At 36.5% G+C, this 25,202-nt stretch overlaps 1 protein-coding gene across 2 annotated transcripts in view; it reads right to left on the reverse strand.

Moving 5' to 3' along the window:
• Positions 1 to 1,344: 1,344 nt before the first annotated feature.
• The window catches only part of LOC140150990 (enoyl-CoA hydratase EchA19-like), a 31,186-nt gene continuing 7,328 nt past the window's right edge, over positions 1,345 to 25,202 (reverse strand). The window contains exons 4-7 of one of the 2 annotated variants that reach the window (XM_072173176.1): positions 21,595 to 21,739; positions 19,977 to 20,126; positions 11,992 to 12,132; positions 1,345 to 2,813 (exon numbers count right to left, since the gene is read on the reverse strand). In XM_072173176.1, the coding sequence (XP_072029277.1) occupies positions 2,713 to 2,813; positions 11,992 to 12,132; positions 19,977 to 20,126; positions 21,595 to 21,739 (537 nt within the window). In that variant the 3' untranslated portion in view covers positions 1,345 to 2,712. The remainder of the gene's footprint in view (positions 2,814 to 11,991; positions 12,133 to 19,976; positions 20,127 to 21,594; positions 21,740 to 25,202) is intronic. The other variant, XM_072173177.1, reaches the window with a different exon arrangement.

Raw genomic sequence — 25,202 nt, forward strand, 5'->3', positions numbered from 1 at the left:
GGTATAGTATGTGGCCCCTAACTAACACATCTGTGTGTATTTATTTATTTATTTATTTATTAACCATATTTAAACAGGGTAACCTACTCAACAAATATTACAATGTTGATTTTCAGTAGGGCCCTGAGACAAACATATAAAAGCATTAAATACACGTAGATTATACATTATTAAAAACCATAAAAAATTGAGCTTACATAAATAATACACAGCATTAAAATACCTTATATAAATATTATACAGCATGAAAACCAAGTTTTTGTAATTAAAAATAATTCAAAGAGCTACACGAAGTATTTAAAAACATATGACATGTATGAGCTGCAGAATTAGTTGTGCTACAATTTCAGGTCTTCTTTGAGTTTCTTTTTGAATTGCATTAGTGAGTTGACTTGACGAATATCTTTCGAAATAACATTCCATAATACGCTACCTTTGTATTGGAAAGAGCTTTTACCATAATTTGTATTGCACTTTGGAACATATAGATCGCCATTTACACTACCTCTAGTGTTAACAGAATGAATGATATTAACTGGACGAAACAGATCATTGAGGTAGGAGGGTGCAATTTCATTTTTAACTTTAAACATCATACATCCAGTTAAGAAAATAATACGGTCTCTTATATTCATGAAGCCTAAAGTACGTAACATGTCGTTTATGTGAGTTCTGTATGGTACACTTAGTATAATTCGCATTGCCGTGTTTTGGAGTTTTTGAAGCTTATTTAAGTTTATTACACTGCAGCTACTCCAAATAGTAATTGCATAATCAAAATGTGGTAAAACCATAGTGTTGTATATAGTAATCAGTGAACTTCTCGTGTATCAAATGTTATTAAAATATATTAGAACAAAGATATAAAAGCAATTTTAAATTGCAAGAATGCTTTTTCTGACCATCAATGTGACTGAATTGAGTTGAAAGTTACTGCTCTGCCGCACTCTTAGAAAAAGAAGGTTCCAAAAGGGAAAGAAGAACTTCCACACTTGTTTATTTCCAAATGGTTCTTTTTGTTTTGTTTTTTGTCCTCATTTGAGAACCCTTGAAATGTAAAAAGATTTTTGGTCACTCTGTGAGGAACCATTTTTGTTTTTTCAGGAAGCTTTTTGAGGGTTCAAATGTGAGGGTTCTCCAAGGAGGAAGCATTAGACCTGGGGATACTAAAATTACATTTTGACATGGGTGTGCATGTCCCCCCCACACACACACACTTTTGAGGCAAAAAACCCAAAATTACGTAAATTTCCACTTTTTGCTGCAATTTTGCACAAAATGTGTCGATTTTGCCCCCTGAAATTCACTTTGACCCCCAATGCCCCCCCCCCACCCCAAAAAAAATCCTGGTGCCTCCACTGTATATAGGCCTATGTGAGTACCACCCTCCCTCCCTGGCTTGAGAACCTTTTTTCCCCAAGTGTGTGTTACCAGAGGGTGAATTCCCAAGATGGTCTGTCAGACCCTCTCCCACATCACAGTTATACTTTGGATATAAATCAAAATGACTCTCTCCGCCTTTACATGATAAACATTGTCTGGCAACCTTGTCTGCCCGTTTGAAAATGTTACAAAAATGCTTTGTTTTTGTGTTCTGTGCTGTAGTGATTCACAAGACTAATGTCTTACTTATTTTTATTTCCATCTTTCACATTTGTTTGAATATAGCTTTATAGGTATCGTATACCATTTTTCTTACTTCGGTATGATCATAAATTGGTCATCATATGATACCAGAGTTTTGATTTGGGATCATCAAATGACCTCTTTTTCCCACAACCATTAGCAACTCTTGATGCTTCTTCAAAATAATGCCAAAGTTCCGATTTGGGATCATCAAATGACCCCTTTCTTACATAGCTGTTATCAAATCTTGCTGCTTCTTCAAAATAATGCCCAAGTTTTGATTTGGGATCATCAAATGACCCCTTTCTTCCATAGTCATGATCAAATCTTGCTGCGTCTTCAAAATAATGCCAAAGTTTTGATTTGGGACTGCGGGCTCAAATGACCCCTTTCTTCCTTGGGCTTGAGCAAATCTTGCTGCTTCTTCAAAATAATGTCAAAGTTCTGATTTGGGATCATCAAATGACCCCTTTCTTCCATAGTCATGATCAAATCTTGCTGCGTCTTCAAAATAATGCCAAAGTTTTGATTTGGGATCCTCAAATGACCCCTTTCTTCCATAGCCATGAGCAAATCTTGCTGCTCCTTCAAAATTATGTCAATGTTTTTGATTTGGGATCATCAAATGACCCCTTTCTTCCTTGGGCTTGAGCAAATCTTGCTGCTTCTTCAAAATTATGTCAAAGTTTTGATTTGGGATCATCAAATGACCCCTTTCTTCCATAGCCATGAGCAAATCTTGCTGCTCCTTCAAAATGATGTCAATGTTTTTGATTTGGGATCATCAAATGACCCCTTTCTTCCTTGGCCTTGAGCAAATCTTGCTGCTCCTTCAAAATTATGTCAAAGTTTTGATTTGGGATCATCAAATGACCCCTTTCTTCCTTGGCCTTGAGCAAATCTGGCTGCTTCTTCAAAATTATGTCAAAGTTTTGATTTGGGATCATCAAATGACCCCTTTCTTCCTTGGCCTTGAGCAAATCTTGCTGCTTCTTCAAAATTATGTCAAAGTTTTGATTTGGGATCATCAAATGACCCCTTTCTTCCTTGGCCTTGAGCAAATCTTGCCGCTCCTTCAAAATTATGTCAAAGTTTTGATTTGGGATCATCAAATGACCCCTTTCTTCCTTGGCCTTGAGCAAATCTTGCCGCTCCTTGAACAGACTCCTGCAGAACTACTGGTGAACCTGAAAAATGAATGAAAAAGAAATACTAGCATGAAAAACTTGTTACAATGCCTAGATCCTTTTGGAAAGACACCTTAATGCTCTGCGTGCTAGCTATGCGCTTCAATGGAAAAAGTTTTGAAATATTTTCTCAAAATATCAAGAGCTATCTTAAGGGCTGGGGTATGAACGTTTGGACAGTATTTATTTTGGGACATCAGAGCACATCAGACATATCGAATTACATTCTGAATACGAAGAATGTCCTTCTGATATCAAATAATTTTGATTTTTTGAAACTCGCAATTTAATACACATTTTATGGCAAATCATTAAAAATTGTTTTTTTTAATATTTAACAGTACTTGAAGTAAACTTTATAAATCTGATGATTTATACCTAAAGTGTATGTAGGTGGGATGAAAAGCCGACGATCAATTGAAAATTTTGACCTTTCAGTATTGAAGATATGGATTTTTTTCCCAAAACACCAAAAAAAATTAGGTCTTTTTGGGAAAAAATCCATATCTTCAATATGAAAGGTCAAAATTTTCAATTGACCGTCGGCTTTTCCTCACTGCTACATACACTTTAAGAATATATCATTAGATTTATATAATTTACTTCGAGGACTGTTATATATCAAAAATTAGAAAAATATCAAATTTTTATAATTTGTCATAAAATTTGTATTATATTGTGATTTTCAAAAATGAAAATTATTTGATATCAGAAAGACATGCTTCAGATTCAGAATGCAATTCGATAGGTCCGAGGTGCTCTCATGTCCCACAAAAAATACTGTCGAAACGCAATAAACGCTCATTTTAGATCCCTTAAGAACTACTGAATCAATACCAGGCTTGTTTGTACTCATTTTAATGCATTTTTCATGCTGATTCCAAATATGGTCATGAAAATTTGCCATTTGAAATATTGGCCCCATTATATAGCAATTTTGATATTTTTGAGTTAAAATCACATTGGAGAAAATAACAAATCAAAATGTAAGCAAATTAAGTACTCAAAAGTGCATCAGAAAGCAAACTACAAAACACATAAGCTTATAGTGCAAGATAATGGTATCAGCGTGGAAACTTACACACATACACACTCGCTCAATCACACACTTAATCAATCAATCAATTACCAACCAACCAACCAGTTAACAAATTAATCAACTAATCAATCGATCAACTAAACAACCAACCAATCAATCAATCAAACCCCACAACCGAATGAAATGTGTTAGCTGAAGGCAGAGAAAAGATATTATTTTAAAACAAACCAGGATATGTGCACCACACCACACCGATGAATACCGCAAATCATATTCAAAATAAAATGACACACACACTTAAGATAAAATTTCAAAACAGTTGAACTTTTGTTTTGTGCAAATTATATAAAGATAAAGTAAAGATGTTGTGAAAAGACAAACAGTTTCTATGTTTCCAATAAGACTTAAGTTAGCATTAATGAAATTGAGATAAAGGTAAAAATAATGAAGTAAAAAACATTAAGAAATGTAAGAAAATTGCCACTCAAAAAAAACAAAAAAACGTTTCGACCATGTATGCCAGGGGCTAAGGGATTTCAACTTCAGTAAGCTTATGTATTGAGCAAGTTAGTAATGATAATTAGGCCAAAAAAAATTATTTGATTGGTGTAACATAAAAAAAAAGAGGGTCGTTCGGTCGGCATTTGGGGTTTTTTACACACATTTTATGCTGTAAATTGCTTTTTGTCTCTCTTTTTTAAAATTTTAGGTTTTGTTTTTTTTAATTAGTTTTTTTGCAAAAAATAAGAAAAAAGTCTAGGGTTGGGCCTATTTTCAGGGTCGGTCGGGTTACGCCAATCAAACAATTTTTTTTAGGCCTTACTCAATTTTCAACATTTCCAACTTTGGTCTGACTGGATCAGATCCTGTCACATGGGGCTATTCCAGTTGAAATCCATACACCCCCTATGGAAGACATGACCTTAATCTCCCACGCAGGGAGTGTGCACTTCAAATTGGGTTACCTGAATAAATGGGTGACTCCATTTAAAATCTACACTCCTTGTTTTGGTGATTAATGTCATGTCTTCCATAAGGGGTGTATGGATTTTAAATGGGATAGCCCAAATTAACACCCTAAGCACGAATAGGTAGGCATAGAGTTAATCATGGTGAAACAAAATTGATACAGGGTTGCTAATTGGAAAATTTATTTTCATAAAAATTATATAGCATTATTATTATGTGATTTTGCGAAACTCCAGTGTTGAAAGTATTCAATTTTGACGCTTTCCACTGTTAGTAAAAAATCTACAATTTGCTTAAGGGGTCTGTCACCCACCTTTGCACAGTATTTTTAAAAGGTTATCTGTTAAATGTCAAAAATTTAAATTTTCAATAATTTTTTTTGCCATAAAATTTGTATTGTATCACAAATTTCAGAAAAATAAAAATAATTTGATATCATCAGGACATTCCGCACCATATTCAGAATGCAATTTGATGTGTCTGATGTGCTCTCATGCCCCAAACTAAAAAAAAAATACTGTGCAAATATTGCTACCCGAGCCCTTAAACTGAAATTAGTCATTTTTGAACAATTATAGTGTCCTTTTTATAAACATTAGAAATAAATAAATAAATGTAGATATTTATATAGCGCTTTCTGCCGTAAACAGCCTCAAAGCGCTTTACATTTATTCCGCCGTTATTAGAATATGTCGGAACCACGTTTGCTGCCTACAAATGGCGCAAGGTTCATCAGTACAACGACTGTGACTACCCTAACAGCTTCCCATTGCACCTGGGTGGGGTGAAGCAAGCGAGACAAAGCGCCTTGCCCAAGGGCGCAACACGGTGGCGTGACAGGGACTCGAACCCACGCACGTAAAGCAAGCTCTCAGATTATGAGTCCAAGGCCGTAACCACTGAGCTACCGTGCCCTCTCTAAATCAAAACATGACTTTTTCTAGAAATAGATTTTCACTACTACATGTCCATAAACTTGTTTTTCTTTTCGCATAATGATCACATTATGCAATGTGTAAACATGAAAGCTATCAATACATTTACTATATATGTAGAGAACCTGACAAGTTTGTTATGTTTTACAGAAATAACTTTTCGTTTGCTGAAGATTTTCTTGCATACTTAAACCATTCTGTAAATTTCTTGGACACAGAAACTTCAAATACCCACTCTTTTTAAAAAAAAGAAAGAATAATTGTCCTTGCTGGGCAAATATTCCACAATATTTAGAACCATAATTTGTATTTGTTTAAAATTGCCATTTCTCTCCTGTTCTGCACATGTTGATTCTTCATATGTGACATGATCTGATCCATGGAGGCCAAAGGAGGCATTTTTAAAAATTGAGTTACTGCAGTTATTACATTATATATACAATAGGCTATCATTTACTGAAAACACCAAAGGTCTAGCTTACTTGGTTCTAAAGTTATGAGGTTTTTTGATGTCTATTTTCTTATGTATTTTATTGTTTTTTGCTCCATATTTTGACCTTTACCTCAGTTTCAAATTTGCCGCCTTTGGCCCCCATGGACCAGATCGTGTCACATATGACACAATCTGGTCCATGGGGGCCAAAGGCAGCAAATTTGAAACAGAGATAAGGCAAAAATATGGATAAAAAGACAACAATAAAATACACATCACAAAATTTCAGAACTTTAGAACCAAGTATGCTAGACCTTTGGTGTTTTCAGTATATGATAGCATTATATTTCATTGTATAAAGTATATAAACTCAATTTTCCAAAATGCCTCCTTTGGAGCTCTTTGGCCCAGTGGAGCATTATGTGCTTTGATCTTGAGTGAAGAGACATGGATTTAAAGTTTATGTTCCACACAAAACTTCCAGCAAAATATATGGAATGTCTTCTGAGATTCACTTGTATGTACTACATTGAGCTTTTTGACACCTTGCTTTTGAAAATTGAAGTTTTAGTTACAAAATTATAATAAATTCTGTAATTATTTTCCTTATGTTTTTTTTCTTTGCATTTTTGGAGTTTTTATAACTTGTCTGTTTTCAAAAACTTGCTTGGTAGATTTAATGCATATTTGTGTCCATCCATTTCAAAATGATGCACTTGTCGGCTGCTACATGTGTCTCATTTCACATAATAGCTAAGAAGAAATACCAGACTCATCTCAAGTGGAGGTCACTTCAAATCACCCCAAGTCACATGGTTTAGGAAGACAGAAAACATTCCTTAACCATATGACTTCGATGATTTAAAGTGACTTCCACTTGAGATGAATCTGGTATCTATTCCTAGCTATTATGTGAAATAAGACACATGTAGCAGCCGACAAGTGCATCGTTTTGATATAGATGTACACATTTTACAAGAACAGGTCACAAATTAGAATCACTGCAACACATTTATAAAGCACTCTATTAACTTGCATTCTTACACATCCTGGTTTGGGCTTACCCGCTTACATCATTATAAAAATTATACTGATGCTTCCAAAACACTGGCATTTCACCAGTTTCATTTGAAGCTTCATTTCAATTTGATGGTATTGTTTAAAGATAACTCAAACAAAGCCCTGTTTAAGGCCTCAAGATTTCCTCCCTGCTTGAACTAATTTTGGGCTCGCGAAGTCAGTGAGAGCCACTGATTACGGCGATTAATGACTGTGTGTATGCTGAAAAATCAAACTTGGGCTCAGTCTACGAACCGCCAAAACCTCTTCTCGCCCTACGGGCTCAGGCTCAACCAGAGTTTGATCATTCAACTTACGCATGATTATAAGCAGCCGCAGTCTGTGGCTTTCATATCATGGACTTAATGGTGAGCCCAAAAGTAGTGAAAGGATTCAAGTGCTGGTCATGAGGGAGGAAACTTAGAGGGCCTTGAACAAGACTAACTCAAACACAGAAAAGTACCGGTAAGCTTTTCAAAAATGCCAATTCCAGTTGAACTCCATACACTCACTATGAAAAACAGTGCAGTAGTGGCGCCAGGAATATTTTTTCGGGGGCAGGGGGAAAGGGAAATTCAGGGAAAGCAAAATCAACAAATTTGGCGCAAAATTGTAGCAAAAAGTGGAAATTTTCGTACTTTGGGGGGTTTACTAGGGGATAACAAGGGGGGGGGGGTGGCAAGAGTTCTGACTGGTGGGCACATGCCACCCTCCCACCCCAACATGGCACCACCACTGAAGACATGACTTAAATCTTCCACACAGGGAGTGTGTCCATGTTTGTCCGTTTCAGTGGCAGCACCAGATATTTCTTCCAGGGGGATTGGATAGGGGAAACTAAATTTTAAGCCAAAAATCCCAAAATTTAGGTAATTTTCCTTTGACTGATGGGTGAAGCCCAAGTTGGGTGGCGGTTCCCCATCCTGTTTATCTGCCTTGCTAGGCTGGGTTTGGATGTTTACAAAACTCAATGAAGTGTTGAATAATAGAAATGAAGAAAACAAATGTTACCTAAATATCTGACAATGTTACTGCAATGTTTAATTAAAAATACAAACAAATTGAATTTTATTGTTTTATTTCATTATTATTAATAATAAATACATAAATAAATATTACATGCTTTTCTTATCAAAATTGATACCAAGCTATTGCAAACGTATCATTTGAACATGAACAATATATTAAAGACAATATGCCAAAGAACAAAAAAAAGTTTGTCTCAAAAACCTGCGCACATAACTATAGGCCTATGATATCAGTTTTATCACATAGCTCTCTCAAACAGCTTTTTTTTAAAAAAAGAAATGACATAAATATGAGCTGCCTTGTGGCAAATTTTGTTTTTTAAGACATAGCACATATGTGACGTGTCATGTCGAAAGGAGACACTTTTGGGCAGGATCGTAAATGGAGAAATAGCCAAAAATCTGCTGGGGATGATTTTTTCCCAACTTGGGTTTGTTGCGAATTTGCGATGCTATTAATGTTAAAAATATTGTCTGATAGTTTCAGACCGGAATATAACAGGCATCTAGTATTTTTGAGACATTTTCAAGGTAATTCCTACTCTCAACATTGTCAATAATATTTTTAAAGGCCGATATCTCAATTTCCAATTTTATAATACCATAACTTACAAACTCAATATCTTCGCTTAGGAATGTCCGATTTCATTGGGGACAACAGCGTTGTGTAGCAAAATATCTCTATATTTAAGATATGTAAAAATCTCAAAATTGATAACCTGCCCAAAAAAGTGTCCCCTTTTGACATGACACGTCACATATAGCTTTGTTGGTTTTAGGTTGGTTTTATTATATGTTCAATTCTCTTATATTAACACAGTTTTCATGTGCCGACAATTATAACTTTGAGTGCCACATTTTACCTAAACAAACTAATTAGCACATTGGGAAGTAAGGCAAGTTGTTTGAAGCGGTGTTTAATAATTAACAGGTTTTTGCAAGTCAACATTTTTCATGCAAAAGAAAATATAAATGTAATACATATTGACAGGGTTTAGCACTTCCAAAATGTGTACCTTTTTTAAAATATAATTTTGTTTTGAATACGGATCTTTAAACATTTTTAGCTTTGCATAGGGGTCCCTTTCATATATTTTTGCTATTCAATGTACACATGTACGTCAATGAAATTTACATTTTATTTTGTTTGTATTCCCCCCCCCCGGATTTTCCCCCTCCATTCACCTCACATCAAATCTATTACTATAACTAGAGCTTACAGGGAATCTGAAATAAACAATTTTATTTTGATAAAGTCAATTGATGAAGTCAATAACTGTCACTGACTGTACAGCATTAATTATATACATAAAATCACCTTTCAACACTGTACTGCCATATTTCTTTAAATTCTTTATACTTTCACTTGGATCAATCCCGGGGGATTCACTCGCATACTAAAGTGGTACCCATGCTTGCCACAGCCATCTCAAATCCGTCGTCATCAGCAGGTCAAAAAATTTGACCTTTTTTGACATTTTTTGTGACGAGCATGCGTACCAAATAACACCCAAGTGAACCCCCCATTTTCCATTCTACAAACTAATAATGACCCCAAACTTACACACGCTTAAAGGAGTATTTCGTGATCCTAGCATCCTCTTTTTATAACATTTTTCAGTAGTTATCCACGAAAAAAGCTTATTCCCAAAATTTCAGTTGATTCCGGTTTTGCGTTTGCAGGTTATGCATGATTATGTGTTTTACACTACTCCATAGACAATGTGTTGTAATTTCGATCTGGTATACCAGAACGAAATTTAAATTTCACGATATCTTTGCAAAACGAATTAATCTGCAAGAAATATTTTGTACATAAACATTATGTAGCCAGAGGTTTCCAGTGATATAAAAATCTCAACTTTTTTTGAGAAAAGTGGGGGGGATGATGCTGTGGATCACTTAAATGCCTTTTAAAATTGCTTCTTAAAAAAGTACTTATAATAATCAATGCAACTTTAATCAGTTTGTCATTTCCTCTTATTATTGTTTTGCTTCAACTTGTATTTTGATATAAAAGCAACAGTAATTAAATTTACTCATGTGTTTTCTTACAGTTCATTTACCACAGAAATAATTGCAATTATAATGTAAGACCAATGGTATAGAAAATGGCGATTACATTTAAATGAAAGTCATTGCATATAAATTAAACAAACGTTCCTTTCATAATCCTAAGGTCAGTAGAGTGTTCATAATTATCATGTTACAACCAACAGCGCTCATAACACATCCCAGAAAATACTTGATGCTCGGAAAGTAACATTTGAACCCCATCAGTGTGATCTTTTACACATTTTATTTGAGCGAGTCAAAATTGTCATTTGGGGAAGTTGAAAATTTTAATACAAATAAATACAAATCCAAAATTTATAATATTTGAGGGGCTGGGCTTCATTTGTGGGGGACAGACACGTTTGTTATATGCCCCACCCAACCCCAATAAATAACAACATTAAGACCACACTTAATCTGTCCACAATATCCACCACAGATATGTAACACTCAGTGGCGTAGTATGTCAGAGTTCCCAGCATTTCACAAAAATAAAATTCCTAGAATTTTCCCCGATATTTCCATGACAAATTTCCAATATTTCCACTTAAATACCAAAGTTGTACATACCTATCGGGATGTGGACGATTTCAAATAACTACCTAGAGAAAGAAGAATTCTTTCCATGACATTTATATAATTGTGATGCGATCAAGCAAAATGAGTCGAGCAGATCTAAATTCAGTTTTTAAGTTCTATACAGACCATATGCAGATCTTTACAGATTCTCAAAGGTTTGCAGACCTTTATGGTCATTTTAGTGTTGATCAGAACAATAAAATTCAAAGGAAATTGAGCACTATTATTGTCTACATCTTAACCCTAACCGTACCGTGTACGACAAAATACTATACTACTTGATATATGCGCTGTTCGTGCATGCATCCCACGTGGCGTGGTGTGATAACACAATCGCCCTAAGTGATATATAGGCACGGTTTCGCTGGCCAGCGAAGCCCAAGACCCGTGGCAAGGTGTCGCCGACCGTGTGCTTGGCATGCAAGGGGTCTCGGGTTCGAATCACACCCAGAGCAAACAACTTCTTTCTTTCTTTTCTCTCTTTATTCCTTCCTTCTTTCCCTTCCCTTCCTGTCGCCAAAAAGCCCTGAGGCTGTTAGGGTCCAAATCAATATAGCGACAAACAACTCATAAATTTAGCTTGATCACATGATCACAAATGCCCTCTTGGGCCACTCAGGGTCAGAATTTCGTTTTGCAGTGCGAGAATCAATCTTGATTCTTGCAGAATAAATTTGTGGGAATCATTTGGTTCTTGCAACTTCTGTGTAAACTTCCAAATTATGTTTGCATTGCAAGAATCAACTAGGATTCACACAAATCTGTTTACTGCGAGAATCTTTGGGAAAATTGATTCTTGGATTCTCGCCGAAATTCTGACTCTGCCTCTCAAATTCCCCGAGTTTTTCATGGTTTTTGCTATTTTTCTCAAATTCCCTGAGTTTTCCCTAATTTTTGCTATTGTTCTCAAATTCCCTGAATTGTCCATGTCTGGAAAAATGGATTTTCATTTTTTTCCCTGAGAGGCTGTCATCCTGTATTTAAAGTTGACATTTGACATTAAAAATTCACACATATTATTTTGGTACTGGCCCATTCCATTGATAATCTGGTAATACAAGTGAATAGGCAAATGACCTACCAGTCTTATATTCAAAATCCATAGCATCCTTGAGCGATTCACTTTCATATGTACTGTAATAAGCTGACAGCCTGTCTGCTCTCATGCAACGCTGTGGAAAAGCTGCAATTTGTTTGGCAAGCTCTATTGCTTTATCTAAGCCTGAAAAGAGAATTCAAAAGGATATAATTATGTAAAAACATTATTTTATTTTCCTATTTTACTTTTTTTATATATTTCAGATCAAAGATCAAAGCTGCAATTTGTTTGGCAAGCTCTATTGATTTATCTAAGCCTGAAAAGAGAATTCAAAAGGATATAATTATGGAAAAACATTATTTCCTGTTTCTTTTTTACATTTTGTTATATATTTCAGATCAAAGACACAATTAGTGATCCTTGTGAAAGCATACACATATTAATTTTATGAATAACTTCAATGGATAAATCTCATCTGTATTTTTGTTATATGAAAAACTTTCAAAAAAGGGAAAACCCCATGTTGAAAACATGTGAAGCTCATTCAATTTGAGTTGCTGTAAGTGCTCACATGGACAACTGAAAGACTGCCAAGATTATCAAAAATGTCAAATTTGTATTAATTTTTTTATCAATCTCTATTACATTACTTTTGGTCTTATCCGGGGAGGGGGCACTCAACTTTAGAAGTGACGGTATGTGCCTACCGTGTCGCAAGTAGGGGCCTATCGGTAACAAAGCGTTATTTTAAAAAGGGGGTCATTGGGTACAAACAAAATAAAAGAGGGGGTCATTGGGTATAATATTTTGAAAAAAGGGGGTCATTGAGTATAAGATTTCAAAAAAGGTTATCGGGTAGAAAATTTTGGAAAAATGGAGCAAAATTTTGAAAGTTTCGCATAATTTTGAAAAATGGAGCAAAATTTGGAAGTTTCGGCTTATTTTGTTGCATTTTGATGATGCTCTTCTAGAAAATCTAGAAAAAAAGGGGGTCATTGGGTAGCCGCAACTAAAAAAAAGGGGGTCATCGGGTATGACTTTAAAAAAAAGGCGGTTCTCGAACCACGAGTCTCGCCTGCTTTTGTGACCGCCTGCTTTTGCGATAACTGTTGGTAGAGAGGTAAATGAATTTGGCGGTTATCGGCTGGGCACGATTATCTGGTTGATGGTAACTGTACTGTATACCCACCAAGTTTCATGCCCATGCAACAGTTTTTACTAATATGACCTCAGATGACCCCTGGTGGCCCTGAAATGACCTTCTAAAATTTTGGCTCTAAATGTTGACTATACCCCTCGTGATAAGTTTCATGCCCATACGACAGTTTTTACTAATTTGACCTCAGATGACCCCTGGTGACTCCGAAATTACCTTCCAAATATTTGGTTTTAAATGTTGACTGTACCCACCAAGTTTCATGCCCATACGACAGTTTTTACTAATTTGACCTCAGATGACCCCTGGTGACCCCGAAATGACCTTTCAAAAATTTGGCTTTAAATGTTGACTGTGTACCCACCAAGTTTCATGCCCATCCGACAGTTTTTACTAATTTGACCTCAGATGACCCCTGGTAACCTCAAAATGACCTTCCAAAAATTTGGCTTTAAATGTTGACTGTACCCACCAAGTTTCATGCCCATACAACAGTTTTTACTAATTTGACCTCAGATGACCCCTGGTGAGCCCAAAATGACCTTCCAAAAATTTGGCTTTAAATGTCGACTACCCACCAAGTTTCATGCCCATACGACAGTTTTTACTCATTTGACCTCAGATGACCCCTGGTGACCCCAAAATGAACTTCCAAAAATTTGGCTTGAAATGTTGACTGTACCCATCAAGTTTCATGCCCATACGACAGTTTTTAATAACTTGACCTCAGATGACCCCTGAGTGACCTTGGATGACCCCGTAATGACCTTCCAAAAATTTGGCAAAACCAAAGAACTATTTCATCAAAGTAATAAATCAAAACAGAAAGATGCTTCCTTTACGAGTTATCACTCACTGACCATGTTTTAAACAAATGGTGTAATGAATTTGAATCGCTTTTCAAAGCTGATGCAAATAATTTTGATGACGAAGTTTTGTCACATATAAAGACAAAATTGAAAGATCTTGAAGCTAGTTCGTCTGAGAAAGATTATACTGCAGTTAATCTCAATAAACCTCTTGAGCTTGATGAAGTTATTGGTGCAATTAATAGAGCTAAATTGAATAAAGCTGCTGGTGTTGATGGTATTGTAACAGAATTACTTAAGAACAAAACTATGACAGTTGTTCTCCATGCTCTCTTTAGCCGTTGTTTTACATGTGGTATTTGTCCATCCAAATGGAGATTTGGTTTAATAAACCCAATACCTAAATCTGGTAATAATGATCCTAGAGATCCGATGAGTTACAGAGGTATAACGCTGATTTCAGTGGTATGTAAAATATATTGTGATGTGATCCGTAAAAGGCTCACAGATTGGCTTGAAGAAAATAACATTATCAATGAAGAGCAGAATGGATTTAGAAAGAATCGTAGTTGTCTTGATCATTTATACACATTTTCATCTATTGTACAGAATAGAAATCTTTGCAAGAAAGACACATTTGCTTGTTTTATCGATGCCAAGAAGGCATTTGACCGTGTCAATCGTGATTGTTTATGGTATAAACTTAGAAGTATAGGTATTAATGGTAACTTTTATAACTGTATTAAAAGTCTTTATGAAGATGTGAAATGTTCTGTAAGGGTTAATAACTTTATGACAAATTGGTTTGATGTTGAAATCGGTGTGAAACAAGGTTGTTTACTTTCTCCCGTGCTTTTAACATTTATTTGAATAGTATTGTGAATGAAATAAAAGAATTAAAATGTGGTGTTCCTGTGCTTGACACAAAAATTGATCTGCTAATGTATGCAGATGATATTGTACTTGTTGCTGAAAGTGAAAGTTCACTTCAAAGAATGTTAGACTGTGTATCAAACTGGACTAAAAGGTGGCGTATAAGTTTAAATGACACAAAGACTCAGGTAGTTCATTTTCGCACTAAAAGCCGTGATAAATCAAATGTACAATTTACATGCTGTGATACTAACATCTCTACAGTAAATGGTTATAAATATTTAGGCATTTGGTTTGACGAATATCTTGATTTTCATGTGTCTACCCGAAATCTGGCTGCTTCTGCATCCAGAGCTCTGGGAATGGTCATCAGTAAAGTAAAAGCCCTGGGTGGTATCAATTTCAATTCTTTCACCAAGCTTTTTGACTCTTTCGTTGGTCCAATTTTAGACTACGGCAGTGGGGTCTGGGGTATTGATGAGTTTTCCTCGATTAATTCTGTGTTCTACCGCTTGCCGATTTTTCCTTGGTGTTGGGAAATATGTTCCAAATGACGCCATGCTTGGTGACTTGGGATGGGTTTCCCTTTGAGCGTCAAATGCAGTCAGTGGCTAGATTGTGGAGTCGTCTTTCAAAACTAGACAGCAATCGTTACCCAAGTAAAGTTTTTCAATGGTCCCAACATTTAGCAGGTAAAGGTATTAAGAACTGGTGTTACAAAGTAAGATCGTTATGTTCTAAGTTGAACTGTGATCTAATTCTGAGTATTTCTGAACAGATCGGTACTCGAAACTTAGTTAATCATATATCCGATGCTGCTAAATTGTTTGTAGAAAATCGTTGGAAAGAGGCAATCTTTAATGACCGAAGAAAGAACCCAAATGCTCGCAATAAACTTCGTACGTATCGCACCTTTAAATCCACTTATGGCACTGCTGAGTATGTAAACACCATTATGAAGAAGTGTAATAGACGGGCTTTAGCCCTCTTCAGGTGTGGATGCGCTCCAATTGCCATTGAAACGGGTCGTTATAATAACACTCAGGTACAGAACCGAATTTGTAATATTTGTAATATGAATTGTATTGAAGATGAGTTCCACTGTTTTATAATTTGTTCAACGTATAATGATATCAGATCCAATTTCTTTAATGACATGGTTAAATTTAACCCAAGTTTCTCAAATCTTTCAGATTACAATAAATTCATTTTTGTAATGTCAGATGGCAACCATTGTTGCAGGGTAGCAAAATTTGCAAATGAAATTCTCACACTTCGTCAATCTATTGTGTACACTAAGGGATAAATAAATTGTAATTATTATTTAGCTGTCTCCTCATGTACACGCCAACATCATGCTTGCTTCTGCCATGTTATGCATTTGCGGCTTCTAGCATTTATTTTGTTCTTTTGATCTAGGCCTAAAAGCATGATGGGCGTTTGATGAGGTTTCAGCTAACATTGCCTTGTGTTTATTTTTTTTTAAATGTATATGCATGTTATTGTTTTTAAAAACCTTGACTATATTTACATGTATTATTATGTGCTATTTATATGTATTATTTATGTGCTATATTTTTATATTGTATATTATTGTTTTGTCACTCATAAGCCAGAATTGGCTGGTCTCTATGTGAGAGTGTGACGTTAATAAAGATTTAAACTAAACTAAACTAAACTAAACTTGAAAGTGCTACTTTGCTTAAAATCGTCATATTTCATTAATTACATGACCGATCGAGCTGTTATTGGGATATGTGATGCACAGTTGAAAATTAATTATTAAAAGATTTGGTGACCTCAGTTGACCTTTGAACTTGTATGTGACCTTTGACCTGACCTCACGAAATTGTAAAAAGTATGTTGCGCTGAAAAATCAAATTTGGCAATACCAAAGAACTATTTCATCAAAGTAATAAATCAAAACAGAAAGATGCTTCCTTTACGAGTTATCACTCATTGAAAGTGCTACTTTGCTATACTTTACATGGAAAGCGACTATCTTAAAGTCGTCGTATTTCCTTAATTACATGACCGATCGAGCTGTTATTGGGATATGTGATGCACAGTTGAAAATTAATTATTAAAAGATTTGGTGACCTCAGTTGACCTTTGACCTTGTATGTGACCTTTGACCTCACGAAATTGGAACGCTGAAAATCTAATCAGGTCGAGTACCTCTGGCCACGCAACTCCCCACCAAGTTAAGTCACTGTACCCCATATGGATCTCCAGATAATCTGTTCACAAGGTATTTTGCTTATTATGCATATATTATGCAAATTAGGTACTTAATTACCATATTTTACGCTCAAAATCTAATCAGGTTCGAGAACCTCTGGCCCCGCTACTCCTCACCAAGTTACGTCACTGTACCCCATACGGATCTCCAGATAAGCTGTTCACAAGGGTTTTTTGCTTGATACGCATCAAATACACATAAATTATGCAAATTAGGTACTTAATTACCATATTTTGCGCTGAAAATCGAATCGGGTTGAGATCCTCTGGTCATACTACCCCCTACCACGTTATGTTGACCGTACCCACCAAGTTTCGTGCCCATACGACAGTTTTTAGTCATTTGACCTCAGATGACCCCTGGATGACCTCAGGTGACCTTGACACACTAACCAATACAAACTTGTTCTGTCTGGGGTGAAGATGCACCCACCCACCAAGTTTGAAAAACGTGCGACCCCAAGTCTCCGAGAAAATAGGTTTTTGCATTTTATGCATAAATTATACAAATTAGGTACTTAATTACCATATTTTGCGCTGAAAATCAAATCGGGTTGAGATCCTCTGGTCATACTACCCCCTACCACGTTTCATCATCATAGGGCTTAGGGATCTTACGGATCCCCCAGATACAGCTCCACAAGGCGCTTTTCTTCAGATTTCCAACCATATTTGTAGAATCGTTCCGCAAATCGTTATGCAAATTAACAACTAAATGCGCATACTTTTCGCCGAAAAACTAATCAGGTGATCAGCAGGTGTGTATCATTCCTGTCACCAGGTTTCGTTACCATGCGCCCTACGGATCTTGAGATAGTCTGTCCACAAACTACGCTATCAATTTTCAATGATTTTCGCATAAATTATGCAAATTAGCTATGTTAATTTGCATATTTTTCACCGAAAACATACAGTTGCGGAGCAAACCTGGATACCCTTCCTCCCACCAAGTAGCGTCGCCGTAGGTCTCACGGTTCCTCAGATACAGCTCCGGACGGACACACATACATCCACACATCCACCCCCACACCCCCACACACCCCCACACACACGGACAGACAGAAATAGTGATTACTAAGTCCCATCCTGAACAAAGTTCAGGCGAGACAAAAAGGGGTCATCGGATATAGTCGACTTCAAAAAGAGGGGCCTATTGACAGGCACATACCGTGACTTCCAAAGTTGAGTGCCCCCCCCAGGTCTTATCACTTGCTGGATATGTTAGCACACCTATGTTGCGAATCACTCATTATAATTAAAGACAGAGATAAAAACAATTTATCGCATCTGATGTCACTGTCAATTACGATCCTTGATTGGTTTACACAGGTTAATCAGCGTGTAAGGGGCTGTGCAATAATTATCAGCCCCGGGGTAAAATTTCGAACGGCTCGCCAAAAATAACACCCCCCCTCTCGGCCCGCCAAAATCGCTGCCCCCTCTCGCCCGCCAAAAATTCTTTGCCCCCCCTTGAACATGCCAAATTTTGGGATCCCAAATTCCAAACTTTAAATGGTCTAGATGTATGTTTGGCGAGCTGTAGCAGGAAAATTTGCATATTTAAGCGTTTCCGTGCACGCTTTTCCTAAGCCTTTTAAAGCATTTTATTAAAAAGGTGCCCCGGGAATGAGTGCCAAAAATTGCTTGCCCCCCTCTCGGCTTGCCAAAAATTGCTTGCCCCCCCTTTCCTTGCCAAAAATTTCTTGCCCCCCATTTTACCCTCCCCCAGGGCTCATAATTATTGCACAGCCCCTAAAGGAAGACCGATCTATCTGGTGCTGATCGGAGAAAAGGAATAGCAGCAAATGGCGAAAAATTACGTACTTTTACAAGGCAAAAAGCAGCTTTTCTAGACATTGTGGACATGGTGCCTTCGGTTAAGAAAGTTTCCTACTATAAAGACCTAACTTTTGAGATGGTTTGCATGTTTCAAGGTGCAAAATTAACAATACGGCGCCCGCTTATAAATCCGCGTTCAGCAATTAGTCATCATCACGACACTTGTAAACAAACCGTGCTCGAGTTTGATTGACAGGTGACGTCAGACGCGATAAATTGTCTTTATCTTTGTCTTTCATTATAACAGTTCCTTTAATCTCTCACCAAGTGACTCTGTATCATGGACTAAAGAGATACAGACAAACTCCAAACAGTCAAAGTCTCAGCACCACCCAATAATGAGGGCTGATTGTTCCATGAAGTGCGACAGACGAAATGTGTATTGTTACGGTCTTTCACGTAAACACAAAAACAAGCAACACTCTATCGGGTATATATGCGAAGGGACAAAACACTGGCGTGATTGTTAAACGATCTGCCCTCTGAATATGCGAGAATCCACAGCATTCAATGCACAGGAACTTTAACAGTTGGAAAATAGTCTATATTAGTCTATGCATGGTATGTTCTCTTAAAGGCCCATTCAGTGATTTGCTCATCCAGATGATAGTAAAAATCATCAAAATTCAGATTTTGGTACCTTATCATTGTCATAGATGTGCTAACATAGCCTGCTAGTGGTTCAGCCTAAAGCTGTGTATTTAAGACAAAATAAGACATTTTAAACGAATCTGTAATTTAGATAACAAACAATGAAACAGAAAAGTGCCCTCTGACAAAAAATGAAAGAGAAAATTGGGAAGGAAAAGGAAATGGGCAAGGAGCCTGTTTCCCACCAAAGTTCACCCGATCATAGGCCAAAAGTGTAAAATACCAAATTTTAGCATGCTGCATGCACACATTGTCCCAATAAAGTCCTTTTTATGTAGTTTCTAAAAAAAAAGAAGCTATCAGTATAATATACCCGATAATACCGGGTCAAAATGATGCACCCGGAATTTTTCATTGTCTTTTCCCCAATTTTTTTATTTGCCTCCCCCCCCAACCAAGAAAGCTGGTTATGCCCCTGGTTTTCAGGTATTTCTGCAAAGACACTGATCTCAACATACCTTGTCCATCAGGTACTACCCTGTTAACCAGACCAAAGCTAAGAGCCTCATCTGCCTTTACAGGTCTCCCTGTTAAGATCATGTCCATTGCACGAGATAAACCTATTAGTTTAGGTAGTCTGACTGTTCCACCATCAATTAAGGGTACACCTGCAGATATAAACAAATCAATTCATTTAAATTACTCAAAAGGATTGTCCATTTATTTGAATAACATGACTCAATACTTAAATGGAAATACCTCCATAAGTATTTCTTACCAGTAGCGTAGCCAGCGGGAGGGCAGGGGGGATTGGCCCGCACTGACAAAAAATGAAAGAAAAAAATTGCCCCTCTGACCAAAGGGCAAAGGAAATGAAAAAGGGCAAGGAGCCCCTTTTCCACCAAAATTCACCCCGATCATGGGCCAAAGTAGTGTAAAATACACGTACATAGTCACAGTAAAGCCATTTTCTTCTCGATTTAGGGAAAAAATAGTGTCAAATTCAAAATGTTTGCATGCTACGTGTGCACATCGTCCCAATGAAGCCTTTTTGGGAAGCTCAAAGACATGTACAGTCACCCTAAAAACAAAAATTGCATGTTGCAACTGCAATTGTTTTTCAGCTGTGCCCCTGAAATTTTATTTTGCCCCCATTCCCCCGCTCCCGGACCAAGAAAGCTGGCTACGCCCCTGTTTCCTACAGCGAGTGTGTGTTGCTCAAAATACATGGATACACTAGTTTACTAGTCAACAAACAACAACAGGAAAATTAATAACATAAAACATAGATTTGTCTAAATTAGTACCTATTTTCATTACCTGCCTATGGAAGGCATATCATTGCCAATTTGAATAGCTATGTGCAGAATCACATGGCACCATGCAGAGTTGAAAATAAGTGAGCTATGTGCCTTGTGTCAGGTCCATGAGTTGCCTGCTGTAGCCCATTGAAATTAAAAATCACAACACCAGGCTAGGCTACACTTGTTTGTCCCGAACCATAGCCCTTCACCATACAGTCTATACTTATTAAAATACCCAAGAAATATTAAATGGTGAACCAATCTCGGGTGTCTCAGGTCTTGCCGTTTGAGGCGAGCGATCGCTCTCGCTCACCACCCCTCGCCCAAACTCGATTTCTAGCGAGCATTTTTTCACTCGCCATGGACCCTAAATATCACTCGCTGCGAATCTCCCAAAATCAGTCAATTCAGCATTTAATCGATTCAGTGCCCCTCTAAGTGGAGAAAGTCACAAATTTTAGCGCGCGAACAGCATGAATACATTGATACCGTTTTAAGATCGAAGCTCTACTTGATTATAGTATACTCAAATGAGTGGTGCAAATTCAACCACTCGGCTAGCATCATGCTAGCAAGTGATCAGGCCCGTACGGAGGATTTCATTTGGGGGGTGCTGATTTTGAAAAAGTGGACTTTTTTCCAAAGGGGGGCGATTTCGTGAAAAGTGAACAAAATTTGGACCTTTTTTGTCCAAAAAAGCGTAAAAAACCTGATTTTTTTTGCTCGCTACACTCACAAATTCTTTAATTTTGGGACTTTTTGTATATTTTTCCAAATTTTTTCACTCGCCATGGACCCTAAATATCACTGCAATTGGACACTGAATACTCACCAAACCTTCTACAGAAAACCCCAAAGACAGCACTCTCTTCAGCAACTCTCATGTCACAAAATAATGATAACTCCAGACCTCCGGCTACAGCGTGACCATCTACAGCAGCTATCACTGGCTTGCTGAGCTGTAATGTACTAGGACCCTGACAGAAACACATCAATAACAAATATAAAATAATCAGAGTTGTTAAATCAACTTTTTTCATTTTTTTTTTCATTTTTTACCATTTTTGATCATTGTAAGTTAATTTCTTTCTTAAATTGACTGTTTTACTTCATTCCCAATGTTTCTACAACTTTTGGATACAATTAAAATACCTCTATGATGTCACTTTATCTATTGATGAAAATTCATCTTCAAGGTGCAGAATTCAACAGGTTTTTCCCATGATTTTACCAAATTTTTTCTTTTGATTTTTTTGAAAATACTTGGTAGGATTGTGCATATGACTAGCATTCCACTGGTACTCTTTTAACTTTATCTTGGGGTATATAGCAGTTCTTGGAATAAAAAAAAATTAATTAAAAGGGCATTTCGTGATCCACAGCATCATCCCCCCACTTTTCTCAAAAAAAGTTGAGATTTTTATATCACTGGAAACCTCGGGCTACATAATGTTTATTTACAAAATAAAAAAGATTAATTCGTTTAGCAAAGATATCGTGTAATTTTAATTTTGTTCTGGTGCACCAGAACGAAATTACAACACATTGTCTATGGAGCAGTGTAATACACATAATCATGCATAACTCTTAAACGGAAAATCGGAATCAACTGAAATTTTGGGAATAAGCTTTTTTCGTGAATATCTACTGAAAAATATCATTAAAAGAGGATGCTAGGATCACGAAATACTCCTTTAATTTAAAAAAAAAAAAAAAAAAAATCGATCTTGCAGAAAGAAAATTACAAACCGCGATCGGGGAGGCGAAGCCGAGCATATGAGCAGCCCCATTGCTAGAGAATTTATCACCGTCGTTGGTTGTTACTTACATGCGTAACATACAATATGTGGCCCCGGGTGGATACGGGCTTGAATCAAGACTAAAAAGATAATAGTTCTGGGTCAAGTTGAAAAACTTCACAGAAGAGGCATACAGAAGCTCTGTTGGACAGATGGAATCAAAGAATCCACTGGACTATCCCTTATATACCTAATACAATCTACCGAATATAGCCATTTGAATCATGCTATCTATTGAAGATAGCATTTTGCCTAATGCTATCTACCGAATATAGCGTTTTGGCTAATGCTATCTACTGAAAATAGCATTTTGCCTAATACTATCTACTGAATGTATATAGAATTTTGCCTTGTGCTAGTCCACTAAGATAGCATTTTTCCTCCTACTATATACTGAAGATAGCATTTTACCTAAAACTGAAGGTAGCATTTTACCTGAAACAATCGACTGAATAGAGTGAATATAGCCATTTGAATCATGCTATCTACTGAAGACAGCATTCTGCCTCATGCTATCTACTGAAGATAGCATTCTGCCTCATGCTATCTACTGAAGATAGCATTCTGCCTCATGCTATCTACTGAAGATAGCATTCTGCCTCATGCTATCTACTGAAGATAGCATTCTGCCTCATGCTATCTACTGAAGATAGCATTCTGCCTCATGCTATCTACTGAAGATAGCATTCTGCCTCATGCTATCTACTGAAGATAGCATTCTGCCTCATGCTATCTACTGAAGATAGCATTCTGCCTCATGCTATCTACTGAAGATAGCATTCTGCCTCATGCTATCTACTGAAGATAGCATTCTGCCTCATGCTATCTACTGGAGATAGCATTTTACCTTCTACTATCTACTGAAGATAGCATTTTGCCTCATGCTATCTAATGAAGATAGCAATTTACCTAATAATATTTACTAAATATAGCCATTTGAATCATGCTATCTACTGAAGATAGCATTCTGCCTCATGCTATCTACTGCTACTGAAGATAACATTTTACCTTCTACTATCTACTGAATATAGCCACTTGAATCATGCTATCTACTGAAGATAGCATTTTACGTCATGCTATCTATTGAAGATAGCATTTTACCTAATACTATTTACTAAATATAGCCATTTGAATCATGCTATCTGCTGAAGATAGCATTTAGCTTCATGCTATCTACTAAAGATCTACTGAATATAGCTATTTGCCTCATGCAATCTACTGAAGATAGCATTTTACCTAATACTATTTACTAAATATAGCCATTTGAATCATGCTATCTGCTGAAGATAGCATTTAGCCTCATGCTATCTACTAAAGATCTACTGAATATAGCTATTTGCCTCATGCAATCTACTGAAGATAACATTTTGCCTCATCCTATCTTCTGATGATATTATTTTGCATCATACTATCTGCTGGATGACGAACGAAAAATGCCAATTGCAGGCTATCATGCTTGATTGACTCAGATTTAATATATTTTTATATAAAAGCAAAAAAAATCACATGGCCTTATCTTTTATCCCCTCAGATCAAAGATAGTGACACGTCCTCTACAACCCATGTAAGTTTATAATGATCATTTCTGCTTGATTAATTTCAATAATCAAAACACGAAGTGGCTGTCAATAAGAGCTGCACTGCACTGAGTGTACTCCTGACAAAGTCAGGGTGACTCTACTGACCAGCAAAAATAACAACGACCTTGTGGAGGCCCGGCCATCTCATCACAATAACATTTTATATTTATCTAAAGATTCTTGTAATTAATTTTCCACTCTTAACTTTTAATAGAATCGGAAAAGTATACACGTTAACCATGAAAGCTTATCAAGTGAACTTATCAGCCAAGATATTACCAATAGAAGTAAAATAAGTATTAAATTGATTGGCCGTATCTGCATTATTAAAATCATCCAATGTTCAAACTAAGGATGGTTATACTTGTAATGATACAGATAGCCAATCAATTTACTTCTATTGGTAATACCTTGGCTGATTAGTTTAAAATTGATGATTGCAATAATATCAATGTTTTGTCTAATACTGGGGATTACATGTACACGTATGACGAATTTCAATTTGATATCATAACCCCAGATTTCATCTTTGATCAAATTTGTAACTTCGCAAATAATAAGTCTTCAGGTATTGATAACTTCAGTATTGAACTCTTGAAGATAGCTGCACCAGTATTTTGTCACCCCCTTGCACATATCTGTAACCTTTCCATGTTCACATCTACCTTTCCAAGTGAATGGAAGAAAGCAAAGGTTACACCTACATTCAAGGGTGGTGACAAAAGTGATGTCAGCAACTTTAGGCCCATTTCAGTTCTTCCCTGTATTTCAAAGAATCCTGCGTACGGGCCTGCACAATATGATGAAAGACCTGGACTGGGTTAAACTTAGCTGTATAGCAGATGGGAGCATCAATTACTTATTTTAAGTTTTAAATGTCTCACACACATTGCTCCTGAGTAACTTTCTTAATGTATAAGGGGTCAATCTCAAAACAGTTTGGTTGTTCCAATATGGAAAACCTCTGCTGGAAAGAAAACTTTCCTTTACAGATCTTCAGTTGCTTGGAACAAGCTTCCTGTCGTATCAATTTTAATTAAATGAGTTTGGGTGAATTTAAA

This window comes from Amphiura filiformis, chromosome 4 (assembly GCF_039555335.1).
Source record: "Amphiura filiformis chromosome 4, Afil_fr2py, whole genome shotgun sequence".
In the NCBI taxonomy this organism is placed as follows: Eukaryota; Metazoa; Echinodermata; class Ophiuroidea; order Amphilepidida; family Amphiuridae; genus Amphiura; species Amphiura filiformis.